At 34.6% G+C, this 26,713-nt stretch overlaps 1 protein-coding gene across 11 annotated transcripts in view; it reads left to right on the top strand.

Annotated features, from left to right (window-relative positions):
* Positions 1 to 26,713, top strand: part of COL11A1 (collagen type XI alpha 1 chain) — a 218,987-nt gene that overhangs the window by 149,635 nt on the left and 42,639 nt on the right. For all 11 annotated transcript variants that reach the window (XM_043575696.1, XM_043575701.1, XM_043575700.1 and 8 more), the window contains 7 exons: positions 516 to 605; positions 863 to 916; positions 15,773 to 15,880; positions 20,268 to 20,375; positions 22,023 to 22,076; positions 23,237 to 23,290; positions 23,786 to 23,893. In XM_043575696.1, coding sequence (XP_043431631.1) covers positions 516 to 605; positions 863 to 916; positions 15,773 to 15,880; positions 20,268 to 20,375; positions 22,023 to 22,076; positions 23,237 to 23,290; positions 23,786 to 23,893 — 576 coding nt within the window. The remainder of the gene's footprint in view (positions 1 to 515; positions 606 to 862; positions 917 to 15,772; positions 15,881 to 20,267; positions 20,376 to 22,022; positions 22,077 to 23,236; positions 23,291 to 23,785; positions 23,894 to 26,713) is intronic.

Raw genomic sequence — 26,713 nt, 5'->3', positions numbered from 1 at the left:
TTAGCACAGTGTTTCAATGGATCAGAAAGATGTATCAGTAAAATATTTAGTTATTGTATTTCAAGGTGTGACTGAACAATAACATAAGACCACTTAGCATCATTTACATAAAGCCATCCATGTATGTACATTCTTTTTTTTTTAATGTTTATCTTTATTTTTGAGGCAGAGAGAGAGCATGAGCAGGGGAGGGGCAGAGAGAGAGGGAGACACAGAATCCGAAGCAGGCTCCAGGCTCTGAGCTGTCAGCACACAGCCTGATGCGGGTCTCAAACCCATGAACCATGAGATCATGACCTGAGCCAAAGTCAGACGCTCAACCGACTGAGCCACCCAGGCGCCCCTGTACATTCTTAAATATGATTAGTTCATTATAATGTATGTGGCATTCCACACAATATTCTCATTATTGAATAACGTTTAGGCCTTACTTCCAGGTTAGACATAATAACAATTTTGCTTATAGAAACCTGTAGAAATTATTCTCCGTGACTAATGTGTACTATATTCTTTAGGGTGACCCCGGTCCTCAAGGTATCTCAGGGAAAGACGGACCAGCAGGACTGCGTGGTTTCCCAGGTGAAAGAGGTCTTCCTGGAGCTCAGGTATAATCAGCATATAGATAAAGCATCTGAATGAGATTGCTTATTGAAACATTTTTCTCAGGACTTGACTAAGTAAAGATTCATGAGTAATGAAGGGGAAATATGTAACCATAAGCATTGATTATCATAATATATATAGCAATATATATTTGTGTCTAAAAACACTTCTTAACATCTTCATTTTAGAAATCCTACCTCCCCTATTTATATTCAATTCACATCGATTCATTTTCTTTGTTTTTATTCTCATTTCCCAGGGTGCACCTGGACTGAAAGGAGGGGAAGGTCCCCAGGGCCCACCAGGGCCAGTTGTAAGTATGATTATAATAAATAGCCATGCTACCCTTGGTTGCAAATTATGGCTCTTCTTTCATTACTCTCATGCTGTGATCCCACAGTGTGTGGGAGAGAAAATAAACACACGTCAATCAAATCAGTCAATGCCTGGTTTCTACTAATTGCATGTGCTAATGAGTGCAGACACAGAAGAGTTTAGACGATTGGAAATATTTACTCCACTGCTGCTGTCAGGAGGTAAAAGGAGCTAACTTGCTTCATAAATGCCCAAGGAAATAAATCATAATTTGTCTTATTGTGAGTACTTGATGAGACTTGAATTTTGTCAATGCTTTTAAAAAGCAGGTTAATGTAACCTTATGAAATAACCGGAAAATGAGAAAATATCAGATTGTTACTTCACCTTTTCTTTTTTGAGATATAGATCAATCCAATCCCTCTGAAAGCAATTGAATACAGTCTTCATTTTCTCCCATGAATTCACCTTTGTTCTTACCTTTTCTCAGAAAGGTTACCAGTAATAGCCAAATTGCCAATTTTAGTGGCCTCATCTCATTCTCTATTTTATTTCACCAGTCTGAAAAGCTGGAAGTGGCTTTAAATCCTCTCTCAACTTTCTAGTACAAAATGTTAAAGTCATATTAGTGCCCCCTCCAATGTTTTTTTAAGGTGTCCCTTTTCTTTCTTTCCACTGCTACCACCTTTGCCCAGACTCTTTCCTGTCTCTCCTTGCTTAATAGTGTCTTCATTCATGCCTTTGACTCCATCCCTTTAGCCTCTGCAGTTTTGCCCATTGGTTCTAGAATTACCAGTACACTGTGCCATTCCTCTGCTTTAATGCCTCTCATGGTCCCGTGCCACCTTCAGAAACAGACTCCTTAGCATGACCAAGTCATCCTCATGGCTTGGTGCCAGTCACTGTAGCTTATTTTATTTGCCTTATTGACTACATCTAATTCTACCCAATTTAATGCACTGAACTTCTTGCTTCTCAAACTACCATGATCTTTTACACTTTGCAGAGAGTATACTATTTACTTTTCCCCTTCTTACAGAAGACCCCATTTTCCCTTTTCTACTTGACAAAAATTCTACTTATCTACAAAGATCAAGCTTAAATGTTAAATCTCTATGTGGTCATCTCTCGACACTTTACTTCCATTTCATTTTTTGGTGAAATTTTTTCACCCTTAGTGCTCTTTGTTATGGTTTGTGTTTCACAAATTACTTTGGAATATAACCGGTTGTCTCTCTCATTAGAATGTGAGTTTCTGTATTTTAGTACATTCACAGCATGGTGTCTGACAGACAGTAATCATTCCATATCTACCTATTTGAGTTGTCAGAAAGCCTTATATTGGAGTAAAGTGTATATGGCATAACTAATACTGAGAACGTGGCATTTTTCCTTTGGCTGATTGATTAACATATTTAAGCTGAAGATCACATAAATGTCATATTACAGTGATTAAGGTAGGTGTGGACATATTGTAAAGATTTTTTCAAAAGAAAAATAAATATTTAAATAACTATATTTGACCTTCTATATGTGCAAAAATATGTAGAACACTTAAAATATCCTGATAAGTAAGTGCTGGTAGCACTAGCAGGAACAAAAGTTGAACACAACAGAAGTTTTTATTTGAGCATAGAATCTTCAAAATGTTCAGCACAATGCAATCCATTTAATCAGAATTTCATATTCTAAACTGATTTTATTTTAGAATATATATATACTTTTAAGATCAAGTTATTGTATCTGTGAAACCTGAATCACCATTACAAGAATTAAATTGTTTAGTTTTAGGGCCCAAATAATGCTATCTAGGTGTTTGGAAAAGTTAATATCCATGTATTTGTATTTGTATTTGCATAGTATACACAAGAGATATACTTTAATAGACTGTTAATCAACAAGTATTTGCATATATAATTATATATTAAATATGATATAAAATCTAATATTTATTTAGTCAGCTTTAACACCATTTATTTGGCAATACTACCTACTTCCTTATATACAATTAAGTTCGATAGAACATATCCCTTTAAGTGACCTTAAGGTAAACCCTTTCGAAAAGAAACACACCAGCCTCTAAACAGCACTGCAAGACAGTCAATGATTAGATGCCTAATGGCATACAAACAATAAACATTAATTCTGCAAAGTTGGGAGGCAGAGAAGAGAAAGCAGCAAAAAAGGTCATGCAGGAGGTGGCCCTTGAACTTGGCTTCACAGAGTGCAGAAGATTGAAAGATCATTTAAGAGTGAGAAAAAAAAAAGATAAGGCATTAGGGGATATCCGATCTTATTAAAGCAAGTGCTTTGAGAGGAAGGACTAAAATTTGATAAATTCTTGCTAGGATCCAGGCATTCTGCTACATATTTACATAATTTAAAGCTAGAGCAGATATATAATATGGCATATGATTATTGAAGTTCTAAAGTCGTAAGTTGAAGTAATTTGAAGTTTTGAAGGTTTTGGAGCAAGTGGAGTAAAAAAATACAGTCTTTTGGAGTAAAAAAATAAATTTTAGGGAAAATATCATTGTGTATAATATAGAACATAAATGGGAGAGACTCGAGCATGAAAGCTGTGATCAATGTCATAATATGAGTGAGCCAGTGACAAGGCCAGTGGGAAGTCGAAGGACAGTGCGGATGTCACAAACACTGGGATGGCAGGAGAGGATTTATTACTAAGATTGGATGTGGGCAGTGAGGAAAGATGAAAGCTGAGTGATACCTTAAGCTTGTGTCCTTGTGGGAATGACAGCTTAGTGTTGCCTTCCATTCCCAGAGCAATTTTACCTGGTCAGGATCAACAACAACAAAGACAACAACAACAAAGACTTTCACATGGAAACCCAAAACCTCTCAGCAGTCACAAGAGATTTTAAAAGGCTTTATATTTTGCTAATAGAAATGTTCCACAGATGCTCACTGTGAGTTCAGTTATTTTGAATTAACACCTTTTCCCATAATAAATTCACATATCTAATTCTGTATCCATCATCCAATGAAAATTCTTCATCAAGAGGAACCACTGAAGACATCATTCATATTTATTAGTTCCTTATGCTATTTCTATAATTGCTATAAAATGTACTAAAGAGGTTCATGATGATGACTTCTAGTTCGTAATAAGTTTTAACCAAGCCTTGTTTACTCTATCTAAAACAATTTTTTGCATGTGAAATTTGATTGGAAAAGTTTTTATTCCAAATGAAAAGACTAAAAGAAAAAAGGTTGGGTGCCTAGGTGGCTCAGTCGGTTGAGCATCTGACTGTTAATTTGGGCTCAGGTCATGATCTCACATTTCATAGGATTGAGTCCCTCATCGTGCTCTGTGCTGACAGCACAGAGCCTGCTTAGGATTCTCTCTCTCTCCCTCTCTCTCTGCCCCTCCCCATTCTCAAAAATAAATAAATAAACAAACATTTTTTTAAAAAGAAAGAAAACTGTTGACTTTCTAGATGTAAATCATATTTTAGCCAGAAAATTTATTCATGTTAATTCTTATTTTTTGTGGTTCAAGACTTTTTATGGTTTTAGGTTGCAATTGATAGTGAACACAAGGAATCAGGAGTGGTGACTGATTTATCAAGAAAGATCACAAGTTCTATTTTGCAATGTTGATCAACGGGTGACATCAACATATCAGAGGAAAATATCTGGTCATTTGGTGAGAGACAGCCAAATTCTAAGTCATAAGGGATGAAGGGGTAAAAATAACCTGTAGAATTTCTTGACTCTATAATAGATAGTTCTGAGTTTTTATCAATCTCATACTAACTTTGCCTTTGAGATTTTGACCATGTCATGGTAAATGCAGGACTGAAATTCATAAGAATGGAGAAGGATGGGATTTTGCAGTTATTCATATTAAAGAAAAAAAATATTAACGTGATGAATTCTCTGTGGGAAAGAAGGTGGATAAAGAATGTGAAGGGTAAAGGAAATAAAAAAAGGGCAGTGAAGCAATGTTAAAAGTGTTTATTCTTGGGACGCCTAGGTGGCTCAGTCGGTTGAGTGTCTGACTTCAGCTCAGGTCATGATCTCACGGTTTGTGAGTCTGAGCTGTCAGCACAGAGCCTGGAGCCTGTTTCATATTCTGTGTCTGCCTGTCTCTCTATCCCTCTCCCACTTGCACTCAGTCTGTCTCTCTTTCAAAAATAAATATTAAAACAAAAGTGTTTATTCTTTCAAACCTTAATGCTAGGAACTTTATAAATTTTATTTGATTTGATTCTTGCTACCTCAGTAGATATTATCATTACATTTTTAAAGGCAAAAAGTCAGAGGTTTAGAGAAGGTAAACAACCTATCCATGTTCATGGTCCTTTGGAGATAAAAAGCCAAAAAGCCTTTGGAGACATTACACAGACTCATTTCCAGATAAGTATGCCTCTCACTCTGCAAGCATTTGCTTAATTAAGTGTTCTCTTTCTCTCTCTCTCTCTCTCTCTACCTCTCTGTACCTTTCCACCTCTCTCCACTTCTCTCTGTCAGTTGCGTTTTCCCAAGTCTTCCTGACCCTTCTCCACTGCTGTGAATAATTTTGTTCAAAGGAAGAAAGTTACAGGAGTTAACATCAGAGCTAACTGGCTTTAGTATTCCTTTACGTGGTCTTTATAACTAATTTGAATGAATGTGAGATCAAACTGCTTAACCAGATGTACAGTTTGAATACTTAATGACTATAGATGTTTTCCGTATTCCATTGTATCTTTAGCTTATTAATCCTATAATGCAATTTTTAAGGAGCCTAGGTGTGCTGTGTATTTCTGGATTACTAGAGAGATAAATTCCCTCATTGCACAGGATATTGATGAACTAAAACTAAAAGCCTTAAGTAGGGGTTTTATTAATTAACAGTTCTTGCTCACAGTGAGATTTTTAAGCTTCGTACATGTCACAATTTTGTACCTTATGCACTATATTTTTTATGTATTCTAATCCATACAAAGCAAAATATAATATTTAATAGCCAGCCATCCAACCTTGTGTCCATATGTTTATTTATAAATATTTTTGACATTCAGTCTCTTTATTCATAATCCATTCAGTCAGAAATACAGTCTGGGTTATCTTTGTCACATTGCTATGATATGCTACGGAAGCGGGCTTACTGAACTCTGAAAGGTCTAGCTGTGATGTCATTGGCTTATGCTTGGAGGAACTACGATGTGTAGAGTTTTATCAACCAAAGGGATCTGTTTGAGGATATGAGAGATTGCTTGATGCAGGGCCCTCGTTATGAATATCCTTAGAAGAAATCTCTTGCTACTCCTAGCTTTAGAAATCTTTGTAATTTCTTTAGCAGTTAGCTAGCTTCCCCATCCCCTTTTAACTTATGAATTGTGAAACTGATTTCTCTTTTGGCTTTGACTTACAGAAATCATAGGGTCAAAATTTAGGAACTTTCCAAATTCAGTTCTATCAAAAAAGTACATGTGATATGCTTTAATATTATCTATACTATTTTATTATAATTAATTTTTTAAGTGTTGGACAGGACCCATTGAATTGATTTCATAACCCATCAGTAGATTATGGCCTGAAGTTGGGAAGGACATTTGTCTATAGTATGCATTTTTAGATTACTAATATTGTTGGTTCTATCTTTTGCCATAAAAGGCTACTGTCTTATCTATTTTTTTGCCTATTTCTTTTTCTTTGTCTTTTTATTTATATTTTCTTAAATTTTATGTCTTCTTTGTAAACTGCTATACATCTTTTCTTATGGAAAAACTATAATTAAATATCTGAATACATTAGCCAGTCTATTAAGCTAAAATTATATAGATTCATTAAATAGATATTTCCTGCAAATAGCTTATGGTATACTGAAGAAGACAGATATGAAGTAGATAAAACAACGTAATAAATAATAAGTAATTTCTTAAAATATAGAATAAAAAAGACAAGATGAGAACAATGATTTTTCCATGTTCTAATTGTAGCTATAAATAAAAATCAGTTTTATATATGGAAAGCAAATTTTCTAAAGGTTGTGCTACCAGAAGTCATAATATATTAAGAAACAGTTTTTAGTGTTCCCACTTAAGATAAACAAAATGATCCCAACAGGTGCTGTGACTTTGGGCTTTTAAAGTCTGGCAAAAACCAACCGCTCACTGTATGCATGATGTTGTACACAAGAGTTGATAATAGATGTCAGTCAAAGCACAAGCATGTTTTCTGATCTCAGGGGGTTTACTTACTAAGTGGATGTCTTGATGAACACACACAAAGCAGAAAGCAACCAAGGACTGAGTGGCAAGAGAGGAAGGCAGTGAAGAATTTTTCTCACATGTTGAACATAAACTTGAGTAAACATTTTATATTTGTGTAAATACACAATATATAAACATACTTATGCAAGTAAATTCTCAGATTGTACCTACCACTGATATTTTCACAAAAGAAAATCAAGGAAAGTGTATTCCCTAAACAAACTCTCTTGTGTATATGTTTTTTTCTGATATGGAACCACCTCCTTACCAATAGTTATTTCTCTAGAAATAAGAAGATTAAAACAGAATAGTGCATTTAATAAAAGGCTTACATTCTTACAACCACATTTTTCCCCCTGAGAATGGTTGCAGTTAATGTGGAGATAGTATATATGAGAAGGGGCCAGACGTATAGCTTATAAAGGTGAATGTCCAAGATTTCAAAATTGTGCCATCCATACTTTCCTATGATTTCTATTTCATGACTATCTGCTGATAATTTTGACTTTCCTTTTCCTCTTTGTGTGCTTTTATTTTTTCTTGTCATCTCTTTCTTAGGAGTTTGCATGCATTTCCTATCATAATTCTTATTTTTGTCTAATTTTTTTTCTACACCCAATTCCAGAGAATTTTCTTTTCACTGGCTTTTACCTAGTCCTCAATCAAAGGAATAGATAAATTCTTAAAAGGATTATACCTACTGATTAATTCATCATATACCATACTTTTTGAGATAGAGCGCATTTTCTCTATTGGAATCCAGGTTTATTATAATAGGTTTATTATATAGGTTTATTATAGTTTATAATAATAGGTTATTATGACATCCAATCAGGGATGACCAAAGGATAGAGATGGTAGGGATTAAAGGCCAAAGACTGAGATATTGCAAGATTTTGACTTAATCATTTAGTATTTATGCTTTATATTCTGGTAATGCTTGATATTTTATCTGAATTTTTGGCTTTATGATCTATGACATGTGTAATCTGGGGGGTTTGGGGGTTCCTCAAACTCATTTTGCCGTGAAGGTCAAGTTTGCCTTAAAAGAAAGGGCAGATTTTTTTCCTCCTTCTACCTGAATTATTGTAGTTTGTAAAAACTTGTGTTCATGCTTTAAATAAAAAAGGGTGGAAAAAATCTCTACCCTTATTTTAACAGTGTTACCTTAGATGTACCGTATAACCTGGATCTTAGTTTTCTCTTCTTATAAAACTCCTCTCTAGTGGGCTGCCTTTTAACTGGATCCTGATGAGATCATTTCTCTGTTTACCACATTTGTTTACTTTACAAACGTTCCTCAGAATATGAAACACCCAGTGAAAATAACAGGAAATGTTTATCTGGATGTTCTCCTGTGTCTGAACAGTTAGAGGAATAACCACTGTTCTCTTTGCTCCAAGAACATAAACTGATACTATTGCTTCTTGTTTTATTTTCATTGTAAAGTTTAGGGGAAAGGGCTGCAGAAGAGGATTGGCTAACATAAAGTTAAAGAAAGGTAACTAAATCGAGAAATGTAAAATTCTCCCTTTTAAAAGCAGCTAAATGTTCACCTTTCAACTGAAAACATGTGACCTGTAGTGATTAATATTTACTATTAAAATCACAATATTTTATGATATTATGGTTATTATAATTCATGCAAGTCAACATATTCTATTGCCTTTGCTTTTGCACAGCAAAGAAAACAATAAAACAAAAAGACAACTACTGAATGCCTTTGGAAAACTTTTAATTTGCCATGTTCCTATTGCTATGGAAATAATGAAGTGGGAAAATGATATTTCTATAGTTTTTAGCCCTTTTTTGGTGAGTTATTTCCATTTACCCCTTTTTTGTGAGTTATTTCCATTTAAGCAATTTTGATGTGTTAAATATTCACCATTGATGTAAAACATGAGTATACAAACAGTTTAAATTAGGATTAAAGATATTATTCTGTGGAAAAATCTCTACCATTCTTCTAATAATATAACCTTAAATATATAAAATTCTGGACCTTAGTTTTTTTTTCCCCTATTGAATTTTACCACTACGCTCTTTTGAGATTGCATATCTATTTTTGAAATATATAGATGTTCATGGACAGTTCTCTTAAGATCTGTTGCATTTATACCTTACGACAGACATTGCTCAAAGAAACTTAGAGGTATCACCACATGAAGCATCACAAAAACCTGAAGGCAAACTATTTCTGTCCCCATTTTATTGGTGAGAAATGTGAGCCATTGAGTGCTTGGTCAGTTTGCTCAAGATGGGAATGTTAGTGGCTCCATTGCTGGAAAGGAAAAAGATCACATATACAACTGACACGTTTATTTACTTAGGGTCTGCTATGTTCTAGTAACTGTTCAAAGTTCTGGAGGTCAGTGAAAAAAATAAGCAAAAATCCCACCTTTGTGGAGCTGATCACTTATCAATTTAATCTATGTTGAAACCCAAATGCATTTGTTTTAAATGGAAAATTTTATTTATCTGACAATTATAAAGCCCTCTGTTCCTTACCTAAGCTGGTTAAAGAGCTATGTAATAATTTCTATCACTATAAATGTCTACCCTTCATGGAAAAAAATGCATTTGCAACGTTTCTCAAGGGCTGATACCTACCCTAATACATTTTGTATTCCCAGTCAGTGTCAGAAGAAAGTAGATTCTAACTATGTGTTTGTGGAATGTGTAAATAGGTTCTCTTTTTAATATTGGTTTTACATTTTTTTTTGATGAGATTTCTCCAATGATTCAGTTGGGACTAAGCGATTCATAAGGCTTATTCTTTTAAAAGTTGGCCTGGGAATATTTTTAAAAGATTTGCAAGTTTGTAAGACCATTTGCTTAATAGGTAGGTATCATCAGAGATTTTCACTATTCATTTACAGATGTATAAAACAAAATCATTGCAGAGCATGCTGTTATTAGAAATATCTAGACTTATAGAATGTTTGAAATAACTAATGGAAAAAGAAATCACAGTTGTACTTTAGGGCACAAATATACATCCAGATAGTCTCTTCTTATTGTTTTCATCTACTGTTTCAAAGTTAATGATCTGTGACAAGATCATGAAGCAATATTTTAACTGCAGGAAAGTAATATGTTTTTATTGTTAATTTTAATGCAGGTTCTACAAGCAAGATGGCAATCTGAAATTTAATCTTATGAATGCTCCAAGGGAGTAATTAAAATAGTTAAGCTTCACCATAAAAATAGCATATAATATCTACAAACTGTACACATTGTCATTGATCCAAATCAGCATTCTTTCTTTTTTTTTTAATTTTTTTTTAACATTTATTTATTTTTGAGACAGAGAGAGACAGAGCATGAACGGGGGGAGGGCCAGAGAGAGAGGGAGACACAGAATCTGAAGCAGGCTCCAGGCTCTGAGCTGTCAGCACAGAGCCTGATGCGGGGCTCAAACTCATGGACCGTGAGATCGTGACCTGAGCGAAGTCGGACGCTCAACCGACTGAGCCACCCAGGCGCCCCTCAGCATTCTTTCTTGACTTGATGTACATGACATTTCATTTGATTAATGTTAAATATTAAACAGACTTTGGTAGAAAATTAGTAAGCATTCTTTTCTTAAGTAAGGCTAATCATTATTTTCATATAGCTTCTTGGCATAATGTATCCAGTTAAGGAAATACATATTTCTCTTAATTGTAATACCACATTTTCTAGATAAAATATATATTCAATTGATTCTCTCTTTCCTGCAAATTTGGGAAATTTCTATTGACTACACATAAAAACATTTAGATCCTAATTTTTTTAAAGTTAATTTATTTATTTTGAGAGAGACAGAGATACAGCGCAAGTAGGAGAGGGGCAGAGAGAGAGGGAAACAGAAGATCCAAAGCAGGCTCTGTGATGACAGGAGAGAGCCCAATGCAGGGCTGGAACTCATTAACTGTGAGATCATGACCTGAACTGAAGTCAGACGCTTAAGTGACTGAGCCACCCAGGTGTCCCTAGACCCTAAATTTTCAACATATCTATTGTGTTCATATATTTCATGGAAACACCAGTGCATATCTCTAATTCTATTATCATGTTCTTACATTTATTGCTGTTACTTATAATTATTTGATGCATACAGTAAATATTTTCTGCTTTGGAAGCATTGATGAAGAAATCATAGGGATATTTACAGAACAAAATTCAGTATTCCCAATGGTGCGTTTATTCCTTCAGAAAATAATGGTAGAAAGCCTAGCATACTACGGTAAGTTGTGCAAGAAACATTTAGAAGGATGTTTCATGCTTTAAATTCTCAGAATAGTACAACCTTTAGAAAAGACAGTTGTCATCCTGTGCCTAAAGAATGGCTAGAATTTTTAAACAGTGCAGGAAAAGACCAAAGACTTTCCAAGGTAGAAGGTAAGTGTGACCAACCATTCAGAGGTAACAGCAGGCATATTGTATTAGAGGGACAGTGAAATCTATGATATATTAGGAGAAAATAATTTACACATTACAATACTAAAATCTAAAGTAAAAAAATTCTGAGTATGTGTATATGAGTATTTGGGCAGGGGGAGATCAAGGATAAATACATTCTCAAAAAGATACATTAATCCAAATTGTTTATAGAGTTCTGTACATAAGAAGGAATAGTTAGCTTTTAAAAATCAAAGGTGGAACATAATGAAAAAGTCCCACACATGTGTTGAATAATTCTCCAAACTAAAAACAATTCTTTGGTTTTGAAAGTTAAATAAAAAACAAAAACAAAAAAAAAAAGCTTGTAAGTAACAGTGACAAGAAGCAAAGATTCTAATGATTAACAAAGTTTAAATGAACTATATGAATGACAGAGAATGACTATTAAGATGAATGACATAAGCATTGCCATATTCTTTGAAGTTTTCTCATTTTAGAGGATGTTCAATGAGCTCATTCTGGTAGAAGTGGTCTTAAATGGCTTTCTCCTATTTATTAAGATTTAGCACAGTATGTTTGAATTATAGTGGTACAAACAATCAAGGATTCTTTTTTTTCTTTCTTACACTATTTATGAAGTACTCAGTACTTAGGAAGATCTTTGTGTGGATTATGGCACATCAGGCCCTTACGGTATTTATCTGAAAAATAAGCAAACTATATTGGAATTAAATTATATTGCATATACAGAGTAAATAACACAATAATTGCTTAATAGTCCCGATAACTGGAAAATAATACATTTTTTAAATATAAGTTTCTGCTTCCTAGTGAATTTCTTATCATTCTAGTCTCATACTTGTCGACCTCAATACAGTCTAATATGATATCTTCTTTGGGTAGTCTTCCAACATTTGGGGGTTCAATGTCAAACAGAATTAAAGAGAAAGATTTCATGGCCTGACAAATCAAAATTGCATCTCTTTTTGTACAGTCAATTACAAATAAAATAGCACTTAAATTGGATGCTTAGTTTAGATTTTGATAACACTAATGAGTAGTAATCCTTTTCTGAGATTTTACAAGTAAAATGTTAAAGCAGAAATGTAATGCGGTCATGTGGTCTGCACCAGTGTTTCAGATAAGTAGAGACTTATCTTTAGGGAGCCACATTATATACTGTCTTCTGGTGATATTTTTCTATTACAAAAAAAAAAAGTGCTTTATCTTTCTCTCTTTGTAATTCAAAGAACACCTTTCTATTTCTCTCAGTTTCATGGTCCTTGTTCTTATTCCTCTTGTTCTTCTCCTCACTCTTCCTTTCCTCCACCTACTTCTCTCTCTGTCTCTCTGTTTCTCTCTCTTCTCTCCTCCTCCTCTCTGTCTCTGTTTCTCCTCCCTCCTTTCCCTACCTCTCTCTCCCTCCCTCCTCCTTGCCCTCAACCTTATCCTCCAGACTTTGCTTCTGACCTCCCTCTCTCTAATAAGTAGAGACAAATCTTTATATTCCTTTCACTTTTAGAGCAGTACCTCTTGAATGCAAAAATACTTAGAGGACTCTACTCTTATTTTTTTCTTCTGCACTGGCCTCTGAAATTATTCATCCAAAGTATGCCACCTGGTTAATACTTATGCCACTTGTGGTTGACTTTTTTTTTTCATAAAATATTTTAACAGGGGCGCCTGGGTGTCTTAGTCGATTGAGTGTCCAACTCTTGATATCCGCTCAGGTCATGATTCCAGGGTACTGGGATTGAGCCTCGTGCAGCATGGAGCCTGCTTAAGGTTCTTTCTCTCTTGCCCTCTGCCCTCTGCCCCGCTCACGCTTTCTCTCTCTCTCTCTCTAAAAAAAAAAAAATATATATATATATATACACACACACATACACACACATACATATATATATATATACACATATATATGTATATATATTCTTTAATATTATTGAATTTCAAAAACATTTTTACAGAGGCTAGATGTTTATTGTCTAAAAAACTGCAATTTTCCTTTGTAATTGTTTCTTCTTTAGTATTTGAAATATGTAATTGGTGAAAATTTAATTTTCAAACAACTCTTGATTAATTATTATGCAATATGAGGAACAATTTCTGGGTTTGTTTTTAAATATATACTTATTATAGCTCAAAAATGTCACTTTTTGTTTATATCAAGCTTAAATTTCATGATTTCTTTTACCATATTTTTGGAGTTTCTCCAAATTATTTGTCTCCTAAATTTAAGATACACTGTAATTAAAAAATCTACAACAGTGGTTCAAATAGTCCTATAACAAACAAGCAAAAAATTAAAGACAAAATCACTTTTTCTAGTGGCACTCTTAAGATTATTGCCAATAATCTCAAATCTATAGTCTCTTAATTCCTTTTAATTGCTTTAGCATTCAGATACCTGGCTACATAAAAACTATTCTCTGTACCTTGTGAATTTAGCTAGAAAAAATCATATCAGGAAGTTAAGTAGTAAATATTTTTGTAATCTTTTGTAATCACTGACTATTTAGATACAATTGAATAGGCACTAAATGTAAAGAAATTCCAATTAAATAACCCTTGGGAGTCACTGATATCACCAGTAGAGAGAAACAGTGGGTGGCTTTGTGGACAAAGCACAAGGAGTGCAAGGTCAGGATTTATTTTGTCCAGCTACATGATTTTTCTTTTTTTTTTAAGCTTATTTATTTTGAGACAGAGACAGCACGAGTGGGGGAGGGGCAGAGAGAAGGAGACAGAGAATCCCAAGCAGGGTCCATGCTGTCAGCCCACAGCCCAGTGTGGGCTCAAACCCACAAACCGTCAGATCACGGCCTGAGCAGAAATCCACAGTTGGATGCTTAACCAGCTGAGCCCTCCAGGCTCCCCTTGACTAGCTACATGATTATGAGAAGGATAAATGACCCCTGAGCCACAGGGGTCTCACCTTTAAAACTGACATGCTAAGGCTTCTGTCAACTCAGTGGGTTTTTTGTGAGAATAAAAATGACAAAATGAATGTGGAATGGCTTTGTAAATTGTAAAGCACTATGTCAATACAAACTGTTGTCATTATTATCACTGTTCTTGTGTTCATACGGAATTGATTCTCTACCTAATAAAATATAAATTAGAACAAAGTCAATAATTCATATTTGTATAATAAAAAGATTTCCAATTATATGGGAAGTATAATGTTAGAAAATAAATGTTAAGGTATTGTATTCTCCAGCTTTCATAAGTCATTTCTTCTATAATTTTTGAAATGATGTTATTATCTAAATATCTTAATTTTAAGGAAAACTGCTAGTAATCATATTTTCTAATATTTCACATTTAGTTCAATCACAAAAGAAAATGGCAAATTATAACTTAGCCATCCATCCAGGGATCTAATGCAAAGACAAAGTTCTTGTTATTTTTCATTAAATAAAGTTGGAAATAGTAAATAGGTTAACTTGAGCTTTACATGACTTAGTAAATATGTTTGCATTTCCTTTATTCTTTCTTTAAATAATGATTTCTTAAATGTCTTACATGTTATTTTTTTAAGTTTACATATTAGGTATTTTTTAAGCAAATTAGTTGAAAATATATGGCATCTTCTTTGAAACCCAATTGGACATACCTAATTATATGAATTATACTGTCAGTGTTCATAATAAAACCCAACGATCCCTGTCAGACTCTAAGATAAATTAAGGACCTATTTTCTGGGAAAAAGTCCAATCTCTGGGATAGTGATTATCAAACTTTATTATGTAAAAAATTATATTTGTAGCCTAATGCAGTGACAATTTCTGAACTCTTTTTTAGGACTTTGAAATTATGATTCAGCAAGTTTGAGGTGAAGCCCAGAAATTGCTTTGAGAAATACTAGTCTAGAAAATGTATTCTGCCAATCCGTAATAATACAGGAGTAAATCATATAAGTTATTTATTGGATTCGTGTTTCATAAAGCATTGTGAACCATTTTGAACACTTAAGTGAAAAAAAAGATACTTGTAAACATTAAAGCTTTAAAAATTAAAATTTTTATATCAATGTTTCCTAATTTCAATATCTGCGCTTAATATTGGGGCTAGAAATTAATCATTCAAATAGTACAACTATTCCTATTTGAGATCTTTGAATTGTCTAAAAGTGACTTTACATTATTTACTATACTATGAGACTCTACTATTAAATAAGTGATTCTTAAGCCAGTTTCCCATCACTAATAATAAAATACCTTTTTTTCCCCGTGTACTAGGGCTCACCAGGAGAACGCGGATCAGCGGGTACAGCTGGCCCAATTGGATTGCCAGGGCGTCCAGGACCCCAGGGTCCTCCTGGTCCAGCTGGAGAGAAAGGTGCTCCTGTAAGTAATTTCAAGGAGAAAATATATTATACTGCCATTCTGCACAAGTTATTACTTTTTATTCAAGGATATTAGTTCTTCATACTCCACTGCCTTCTCTCTGCATATGTGCCTGGCATATAAACACACCTCTTTTTATATTTATAATAGAGAAAATTTCAAATTCAATTAAATGAGATGACATTTTCCCACACTTTATGAAACTCTAAGACCTGTGAGGGAGTTGGATATTATGAATGTAAAAGGCTTCTGATTTTGCTCCTTTTAAAAAATAAAATTGGAGTTTTGATTAAAACTATACTTTGCTGCTTTATATTAGAAGTATGCACTTTTCACTCCTCTTGTATTACAAGTTCATATCCAATATCTCCAAAGTCTGTAAACGAAACCCATAGAAAGTGGCTGCTCTTCTCACGTAATTTGAATTTTGATCTACAGTGAATGAGATGGAAAACATTTAACCAATTATTTCTCTTATATTTATTGGATTTAAAATTTTTATTTTTAAGTGATTATGGGCTATAGTCTGTTCACTAGGCTTACGTTTCTTTGTCAAGATTTCTCTGTTTTTGTTTCTGCTTTTGATTTAATCATATAAATGTTCCTAAAAAATTCTCATCCTCCAAGATTAAAACAAACTCATTCATAAATGTGGATAAAATGGCTTTAAAAAAAAGGTCCTTGAGTGCTAGAAAATATATCCAGGGCACACCATCATGAGGGCCGAGAGATTAAAAAGTATCCTTTGTTGAATATTAGAAAAGACCACGAATACTGAAAGCTGAGTAGAAGGAAAATGAGAGAACAGGACTTGGTCTGTTGGGCATTCATGATAATTCTTATGGATAATTACAGTGGGGTTCAAATGAAGGCGGTTGATAAAGAAGTGGGATAGGTACACGTAGAGCAACCCAAGTAAGCCATATGGCTAAAAAATAGTGGGACAGTAGGTAGCAATACAAGCAGAATTGAATGCATTGCCTCTTGTTATTATGATGCACATGTATTTATCCACAACCAATAATAAGAAAAGAATCAGTGAAGAGTGAGGAAGTTAAGGGTGTCAGAGTAGACTAGAGCTGCCAACTTTGAGCCAATCAGAATTCGGCTGGGAATTCAGGTCTGTAATTTGTTTAGCTCATGATTTTGGCTAAGCTATTTAACCTCCCAAAACCCAGGAAAAGAAGATAAGTACAGTATTTCGTGAGGATTAGATGAAATGGTAGTTCTAAATTACTTTGTAGAATTGTGATAATAAGTCTTCAGTGAGCCATCATCATCATGTTTGTGGACCAGAGTTGTCACAAAAAAGGGTGGATTATAACCAGAAAATAAATTGACTTTTGAGTAAGGAGGGGTGGATTCTGTGAATAGGGTACAGGTACAGGCTAAATATAAGATCATGCCAAGTGAAAGGACATGGGGATGAGTATCTGCTTCTATCAAAATGTTAAGGTAAGATTCAGCTGTTAATATTAGCAAAGGGGTAGAAATGATGAAATAAAGACTGCTTAAGGAGAGATGGATGATGTTTCTGGTAGTCCCGTAGACTGTGGGCCAGGAGATGCATACATAATGGAGGAAGAGTTTGTCATCTTGCAGAGTTGTAAATGAAGAATCTAAATTTAGTGTGGTGTAGAGCAATTGAAAGATTTTCTCCTGACTCCACACAGACCAGAATCAGAAGAAATAAATGGCAGGTGATTCTTGGCTAGCAATCATGTGTACTATAATGAAGGCAGGTAAGAATTAATGTGTCTTATTTATGGATACTCTCGTATAAAAGAATTGATTTTTGGAGTCCAAGCTCTAAAAGAAATCCACATTTAAGGAGAAGTATCTGAATCAGCGATGTGGTTAAAATAGTGAAGTTCCCTGTGAATAACACAGCACATTTTTGGAGTATAAATAGGTTTGAGATATTGCAATATTTGATTTAAAGGAAATAAAAGGTCTCCACCAGGGGTATGTCTTGCATGATAATTGGGGAAAGTTTTGAGAAACCAGGTCATATGGAATCTAAGAAATTAATGAATCGGTTTACAAGTTAACTTTGTTTTATAGATAGTTTGTTATTTTTGTTGTCAGTAAGTAATCAACTCAACAAATATTCCTTAAGTGGCTACTCTGGGCCACAGGCCAGAGGGATGCAATGGAATGCAAAAACAGACATAGTTCTGCCCTCACACAATTTATTGCCTGATGGGGCAATTAGATAATAAGCGAAGGACCACTAAGTACATGTATAATTACAAGCTGTGGCTAGTGATATGAAGGAAAAGTCAGCTTGTAACGGAATGGAGCTGGAATCAGGGCATTTCCTTGGACGGGACACTGATGGTAGAATATAAAAGGTGAGGAGGAATTATCTAGGGGAAGGGTCCAACTAGGTAGATTCAGGCAAAGTGACAGGAGTAGCATGGAATCGGATTTGACTGAAAAAAGGTCTAGAGGGAGTTGGAATTCTAGAAAGTCAGTGCAAGGGGGAAGGCCAGATGCTGCTGGGCAGGTAGGAGGAGATAGATAATGATAGGCTGCACTAACAGCTTAGTCTATATCTTAGGAATGGTAAACAAGTAAACTGATTGAAGAATGTTGGTAAGATGATCTCATTGTCTTTCTGGTTACAGCATGGGGAATAGTTTGGAGGTGAGAATAGAGGTGAGAAAAGAAAAAGGTTATTTCAGTTGTTCAAAGGAAGGCTGATAGTATCTTGGGATAAGGTGTTTGTGGTGGAGATAAACTGAAGTAAATACATTCAAGAGATAAAACAGATAAAACTTAGTCATTGTAAAGGGACAGGAGGTGGTAAGGGAAGGAGGGTAGGGAACAGGGTAACACAAAGGCAGGAGCTTAAGAATTGTGGATTCCCAGCCTCTATAACAAGAGAGCAGAGAGAACCACTGGGAACAATCAGCCATATATACCTTCTGCAAAATTGATGAAATCTTGACCTTTAGGAGATAGTTTACTTTATACTTGGAAAGAAATTTTAATGGAAAATAGATGTCATCTTCATTACCAAGGCACTATTTTTTTCTTAAATTGTACAATAGAGGTATTTTAAAAATAGGAAAATATTGCCGTTGTCAAAAAATAAACAAAGCTAACAGCCTTATCATTTTGAATCTGTAAAGGCAGGAGTGAATTAAAATATAAAAATCTAGGAAAATCCATGATGCATTTGTTAAAAGGAGAAAAAGCTGATGCATAAAGCAAAAAGTTGGTTATATGGGAAAATGCATTTTATGATTTCTTAGGCCTGTTTCAGAGCCCAGCTATTTCAGTAGCACCACCAAAAAAAAGTAAAAGCTCAGTGAATTTTCATAAACATCAAGCATCTGATTTACCAAAATACAATGCTTGATTAGGAAATGTGAGTTTGAAGGAAAAATTCTAAGTCGAGTCTCAATTACTTTTGTGGGCCATAGCCTGAGATTTATAAATTGTTAGTGATGAAGTTTTGGGGTGATGGTGGGGTGCTCCAGAGCCAATGACCTAGATAACTCTTGAAGATGTCTTTGGTGCAAAAAGGTGATTTTATGAAAGCATGGGGACAGGACCCGTGGGCAGGAAGAGCTGCATGGTGTGGTGACGGGTAACTCATTATATACCTCAGGTTGAGAGGGGGTCAGGGATAGAGTAAGTCTCTAAGGAATTTTGAAAGCAAGGTTTTCAGGACCTTGAGGGGCAAACTGTTGCTAGGAAAATACAATTTATTGTCATTTAATAAAATCTCAGTCACGAGACCCTTTAGATGTATATCATGGGACCATAAGCTTGGAGTATGATTGCCAGCATATATATCTTGGTGCAGTTGAGATAAAGGAAGTTGACTATAGGATCCTGGAGGTTGGGACAATGTTAAGCTAAGGTTCTCTTTTGTCTCTAGCAGAGTGTGATCCTTGAGTTGAGCTCCTAGAGAGAGGTCACTTTGCCTATTTCAAGGGCTTGTCAATGGGCTGTGGGCAGTAAGGGAATTTAATTTTTCATTTGCCTTAGTTTCCCACATCACCATGGCAAGCACTTAAACCCCTTTCCTTTGTTCTTGGCTAGCCAGGAGTGTCTGAGGAATATCACACAGATCCCACCTGGGGTGTGGGGGGGGGGGCGGGGAAGCACCAACTTGTGCTTTACCCCTCAGCCTCCCTCATGCTCCCTCATCAGTTAGCGAGGATGGTGTTCTTAGTCAGGAAAGTATGTAGGTATCTTTTGTGTCATCATTTGTTAATTGAAAATATTTTCTACTTGCTAACATTAAATAATTTATCTGTCAAGTTTGGAACTCAGAGTATGACCTGCTGCAGCTGTACTTAAAAATCCTAATAAACAGCTAACTTAAAGGTTTCTTACAGCAGAGTAATGGTCTGCTGGATTTTCAATACAGGGAGAAAAAGGTCCCCAAGGCCCTGCAGGGAGAGATGGAGTCCAAGGCCCTGTGGGTCTCCCAGGGCCTGCTGGGCCTGCAGGCTCGCCTGGAGAAGATGGAGACAAGGTTGGTATTCTGCGTTCATATGAGTACATCCTATGAAAATGCAAGTTTTTTCTCAAGAATCCTAGATTTAATATTTCTGAAGATTAGATGCCAAATCTCAAGACAGTTTTTTCAAAGTTTCATGCATGTTCCATGTGCTCAAAGGTGGTTTTAATTTACAGTTTGAATACTATTATCTATCCAGGAAATAGTGTGTTGGATGTAAACAAAAAAAGAGAACACAAGAAAAATGGTAGAGAGAAAAAATAGCACATGGCAAAATTGCTTATTTATTTTCAAATATATGTGTTTCTGAACTAAATGTAAAACTAATTGAAGTCATTGCTTGTATAGGCTTTGCCCTTGTGTCTTGGATATTGCAAAAGAAGACTTAAAATAGGTTAAATTCTGGGGCGCCTGGGTGGCTCAGTCGGTTGAGCGTCCAACTTTGGCTCAGGTCATGATCTCGCAGTCTGTGAGTCCGAGCCCCGCATCAGGTTCTGCGCTGAGGACTCAGAGCCTGGAGCCTGCTTCGGATTCTGTGTCTCCCTCTCTCTCTGCCCCTCCCCCACTCACACTCTGTCTCTCTCTCTCTGAAAAATAAACAAACATTTAAGAAAATTAAAAAAACAAAAAACAATAGTTTACATTCCTATTTGATAATGCTGGACATCTCTTTTACCAAACGTAGAAATGAAGATTTTAAGCTTTTTATTTATTTTTTATTTTTTTTTAACATTTATTCATTTTTGAGAGACAGAGCAAGAGAGTGTGAGCAGGGGAGGGGCAGAGAGAGAGAGGGAGACACAGAATCCGAACCGGGATCCAGGCTCTGAGCTGTCAGCACAGGGCCCGACGTGGGGCTCGAACCCACGAACTGTGAGATCATGACCTGAGCCGAAGTCGGACGCTTAACCGACTGAGCCACCCAGGCGCCCCTTAAGCTTTTGATTCTGAATGCATAGCTGTATTGTTATGTGTATGTATCTAAGGTGTTTTCTAATATTGTGAAATGCCATAACACAATTTATGAGCCAGTAATCTGATAATGTGCAACATTTTTAGCATTTGGAAAACCAGGAGAAAGAAGTAATTAATTGAGAATTTTGATTAATATGTAATTATATTTTTGTTAATATACTTCCATTATCAGCTTGTTGTGATTTTTCAGATAAAATTGATTTTGTGAATTAAGAATCCAGTTGCAATATGCTTCAAAGTTCAGTTGACTTTGGGTTATCTATATCTTTACTATATCAATATCAATATCAATCTATATCAATATTAGAAACAGAGTAGCAGAGAAAACCCATATTTTCATTTTTTAAAGTTTATTTATTTATTTTGAGGAAGAGAGAGAGCACAAGTTGGGCAGAGGAAAAGAGAAGGACAGAATCCCAAGCAGGTTCCACGCCATCAGCGCAGAGCCTGATGTGGAGCTCGAACTCATGAACTGTGAGATCGTGATGAGAGCCCAGATCATGAGTCAGATGCTTAATCACCTGTGCCATGCAGGCGCCCCCAGATTTCACAAGTTAAACAGTGACATGAAACACTAGTATAGAATTACTTTAAAGTAAAATTTAATAATGGATGATAGTGATGACAATTGCAACGGCAGGCATGACATATTAGGGATAAACTTTAACTCAACTCTTTCCAATACAGGGTGAAATTGGTGAACCAGGACAGAAAGGCAGCAAGGGTGACAAAGGAGAAAACGTGAGTTTCCTAATTCTTATTGAGTGGAATTACTCATTTAACTTTTGTTTTGTTTTGTTTTGTTTTTTGGCTATTGACCAGGGATATTTTTCTGTAGTATTTACTACCTACTTGTAATGTCCATACTACATTATCTCTTTGACAACTATTCAGTTGAGATGTAGTCAGTTCTAATTAAACCTCTTTTTGAACTTATGTGTTAAGATACACAGTACTTCTAACCCTAAAAGTCTTACAATAAGACTAAGTCATCAGCAAGTTTACCTTCATTGCTTTTGCATCAAATATCCCTGTGATTTAATGAGAAATGGTCTCTTAGTGTGGTTATCAAAAGGATTTTGACCTGATGGAAGCCTAAAAATGCCTCAGGTACCCCAATGGTTTATGAACCATGCTTTTGGAACCTTTAAGTACTATTCCCAACACATAGCAGTTATTGTGACAAACAATATAGTCCAATGACTGTTTTTCTTTAGTGCCAGGATCTTTTGTAGTGTAGTAATGTATGTAGTTATGTATGTAAAATGTATGTAGTTATGTATGTAAAAAAAAGACAGTTAAGAAGCAATATTTATGCATGTAAGACTCATAAACCTATTGAAATCTATTGCTCAAATAAGGAGGCCTGGTATACTTAATATATACATACATACATACATACATACATACATACATACATACATGCATACACACATGCATGTGTTTTCATATGAAGGAAATTCTAAATTTTTGTGTATCACTATATTCTGTCTGTATGGAATCCTTACCCCAATATTCACTAGAAAATATTGTATAGATAGATCTTTTAAGTGCTCTTTCTGAATCATACATATCTCATTAAAGAAATCTGGCATTTTGAAATTTTTCAAATGTGAAACTTCATTGTGATTTGTGTTAGCATAAAAATCCATTTTTAAATATCCACTGCATTACAGATGAGAGTGCTTTCGATAACTACCAATTTAAAGCTGATTATAAATAGGCAAGTCTGAGTCTCAAGAAGTAAAATAAATAATGGTTGACTGCTCCAAATGCAAGAGACTTTTCCATAGAAGTAGAAAGATGCATAATAGACTTTGATCAATCAAATGTTCTGCACTATTATAGCTGAGGCTCTTCTGGCTTCGGTTTCAAAATTACTGATTTTTATCTCATGACAGGGTCCTCCTGGACCTCCAGGTCTTCAAGGTCCTGTTGGTGCCCCTGGAATTGCTGTAAGTATTTCTCTTTGTTCAGCGAATTTATATCCTCATGGTTCCCTGATTAAATTTATGAACTGTCACATAACCAGTTGATTTTGTGTGGTTATAACTATGTCTAATGTTGAGCCAAATATAAATTTTCTAATATAGCTAACCAGGCTGATCTTTATAAACAAGAAATGTTATGACTTCATTTCAAAAGAATAATGAGTTAAAAAGTACTTAATTTGTAGTAAATTGTGAACATTATTTTCCCCTTGATAGACAGCTTTTACTTCACTTGGTATAGATGAGAAAATCAAACTCAGTCATGCTCCAGAAACAAAGAATGTAAACCAAACAAACAGTGGTGCATTTGCAGCAGATAATGGAAATTTAATCTTTTTTACTTGGTTCCTTGTAAATAGACCAGCTTTGATTAAATTAGAAATAGCTATATTTTTGTGATGACTTGTATCAGAATTGTGATTTTTCCGGCTTGTGATCATTGTCATTGCTCTTCTCTAGGGGGGTGATGGTGAGCCAGGTCCCCGAGGTCAGCAGGGGATGTTTGGACAAAAGGGTGATGAGGGTGCAAGAGGTTTCCCAGGACCTCCTGGTCCCATAGGTCTTCAGGTAAGATGCTCTGGGCATTTTGTACGCTGTCCTGTCCACCTTCTTCTCATACCAGGTTTTCAGGTGGATGTAAAACAAAGTAGCTTTCCTTTTTTCTATCTAGAAGCCTGGATACAATGTTTAACCGTAATTACTGTTTTATTTAAATGTTAGCCCTACCCTAGGTATTACACCTCCATTCTTCATTCCCATTTTGCTTAAAAAATGAACTACAACCTTATTTAAGGCTGAGAGTTAAAAGCGAGAGGTTAGAAGGATTCTTTTGCAAGTCTCATAGCAGGACAATTAGTACTTCAGATGACTAGCAAAAATTAAAAGCATTTTGAGAAGAGCCATCTGCCCATCCTACTACCAACAGACACTGCCAAGAACAAATGTTAAACAATAATAGGTAAAATAAACAATTTGCAATAGATTGATCATTTAAAATAACTTATTTTAAATTATAATTTGTATTTCATGAAGCACATTCAGGACAAGAAATATGAAATTATAAATCATTGTAGGCTAAGAAATTTTCATTCAAATATGCCTTACAACTGGACTGTTAGGCAATACTTTGCATTGTAGACATCTTCTATGCTGAGTTGTTTTTCTACTCTTCCATGTGATGCTCACGGCTTCCTACAAACTTTGGAAACATCTGGCTTTCTTCTTTCACATACTTATTTTACACCTACCTAGTGATCATCTGAAAGATTATAAAATTGTGCTTTAAATGATAATTTGGGTAACACATGGATGTGAGTTATGCCACATTAACAATTTTAGAAATGATTAAATTAAACCACCTAGATCACTGTCCTTAACAATTTGTTAAGTTGTAGAAAAGTAAATAGAAGTTGAGTTTATATAAATTTATTTTTTTGCCTTTATTTTCATAAGTAAAGTCACAGACTGCTTGTTTTTAATATTAAGTAGCCTATTATATACATAATTATACAAATTATATTGTAAATAATATAATTAGTATATTATCATAGTTATTGTTATAGCACTCAGTGAATATGATATTGTAATTTTCTGCTTTTATTTTAATCCGAAATAATTCTTTTTAGATTTGGGAAATGCAAAAACTTCATTTCATATTTGTGTTTACCCCTTTATATTTATTAGGCAAAAATAAATGATCAATTATGAATACTAAAAATCAACATGTGTGAAAAACACACATATTTGAAAATAACAACAAGGCATTCAAAATTAGATTGCCAGTAAATATGTTACCTTTCATTTTCTGCTTTTTCATTTAACTGATTACTCTGATTCTATAAGGCTGTAATTTAGGAGTTTAGTTCTCCTGATTAAAGAAGATGCCTTGTAGCTTATATTTATAAAATATTAAATGAAAAATTACCTTCATCTCCACAAATGTAAGAAATGTGCTCTTTGATGAGGGTGACTCAAGAAATTAGTTCACTACAAAATTGATTATATTCTCCCACAGCTACCTCTTTAAATCAGGAATCTGAAAAGATGCTAATGTAATTAACATGTTCACAATTTCATCTGCACCCTTTAATTGAGTCTTCATGGCAGAATAGATATTAGCAATTATAATACATAAATAATAGTCATCTAATATTCTGATTAAGTGACTCCATTTTTCAGTTTGATGTTTACAATTTGTCTGCATATGAAGGAGATGTAAAGAAGGATAGTTCTTGACCTAAATTCTTTTTTTTTTTTTATCTTACCACTTAAGTGGCAAATGATTTTAAATTGACAGACCTTAAAACAGAATATCTCCATGCATAAATTATTCCTTAGGAGAAAGTTAGAGCATGTGAACACTGATTAACACTGTAGCGCCATTTAGCACATTTAGTTTCCTGCAACAAAAGAATTTGACTCATTATGTCTCTATTAATTTTAATGATAAGAACATTCTGTCTTAATCAACTTAAACTATAACCAGACTTCATCAGAAAGAAAGAAATATTTCAATGTTTTTCTATTGGGAGGTCCCTATCGAGCTAATATTAGGAATACTCATATGCCTAAAAATATGCTGGCAATACAGAACTGGGTCTGTTACAGAAATAAAAGAAAACTATGAACTCTACTATTTTTATACTCTTCAATTTGGGGATTCTAAATCAGATTCACTCTATACTAAAAGGAGGTGGTGGAAACATAGACAAAAGATAAGAATGTGAGTATTAATTTATATGATGTTTATACTTTAAGTTGCAATCCATGCTACTTAGCGAAATCAACTTGAAATATTAAATGTTAAAATCTACCTGCCTACTTAAGAATTTAGTTTTCTGTGCTCTATCAATGAATTATAATCTCCGAGGTTGTGCATCTTGGAATCTAAAATTTTAGCGATCTCTCCCAGGTAGTTTTTAGGCAGGCTAAACTCTAAAATACTGCCTAACTATGTCCTCCTAGGAACTTCTCCAGTGATTCTAGAAGCTACTTTCAAATGATATTAACCATTTGGGAATAACTGGCTATTTTCCTAGACATCCAAGTGACTTTTGAGAAAAAGGAGATTAAATCCTGGTATATATTGTTCATTATAAATCTGTAACTAAGATTTTGTCATAAAGATAAATACATGCCACATTAAAAAAGGTTTACAAATATACTCAGTAAAGCACTTGCTCTCCAAACTGAGAGTCATGTGGAATTAGTAGGTCACAAAAACCGTATAGTATGTTATTACCAGTATTAAAAAGATGAAATATAACAGGATAAGGTAAAACAGATTAAAAATATCAGAGATCACCATCATCTATGCATTAAGGGTATTACTTTTTGAAACTCATCTTTCAGCTATTTTGCACATGCACATTTAGGGGGTAATAAGTG

Source organism: Prionailurus bengalensis, chromosome C1 (assembly GCF_016509475.1).
Source record: "Prionailurus bengalensis isolate Pbe53 chromosome C1, Fcat_Pben_1.1_paternal_pri, whole genome shotgun sequence".
In the NCBI taxonomy this organism is placed as follows: domain Eukaryota; kingdom Metazoa; phylum Chordata; class Mammalia; order Carnivora; family Felidae; genus Prionailurus; species Prionailurus bengalensis.
Note: the sequence above shows the minus strand (reverse complement) of the source record. Positions and strands in the feature narration are given on the sequence as shown.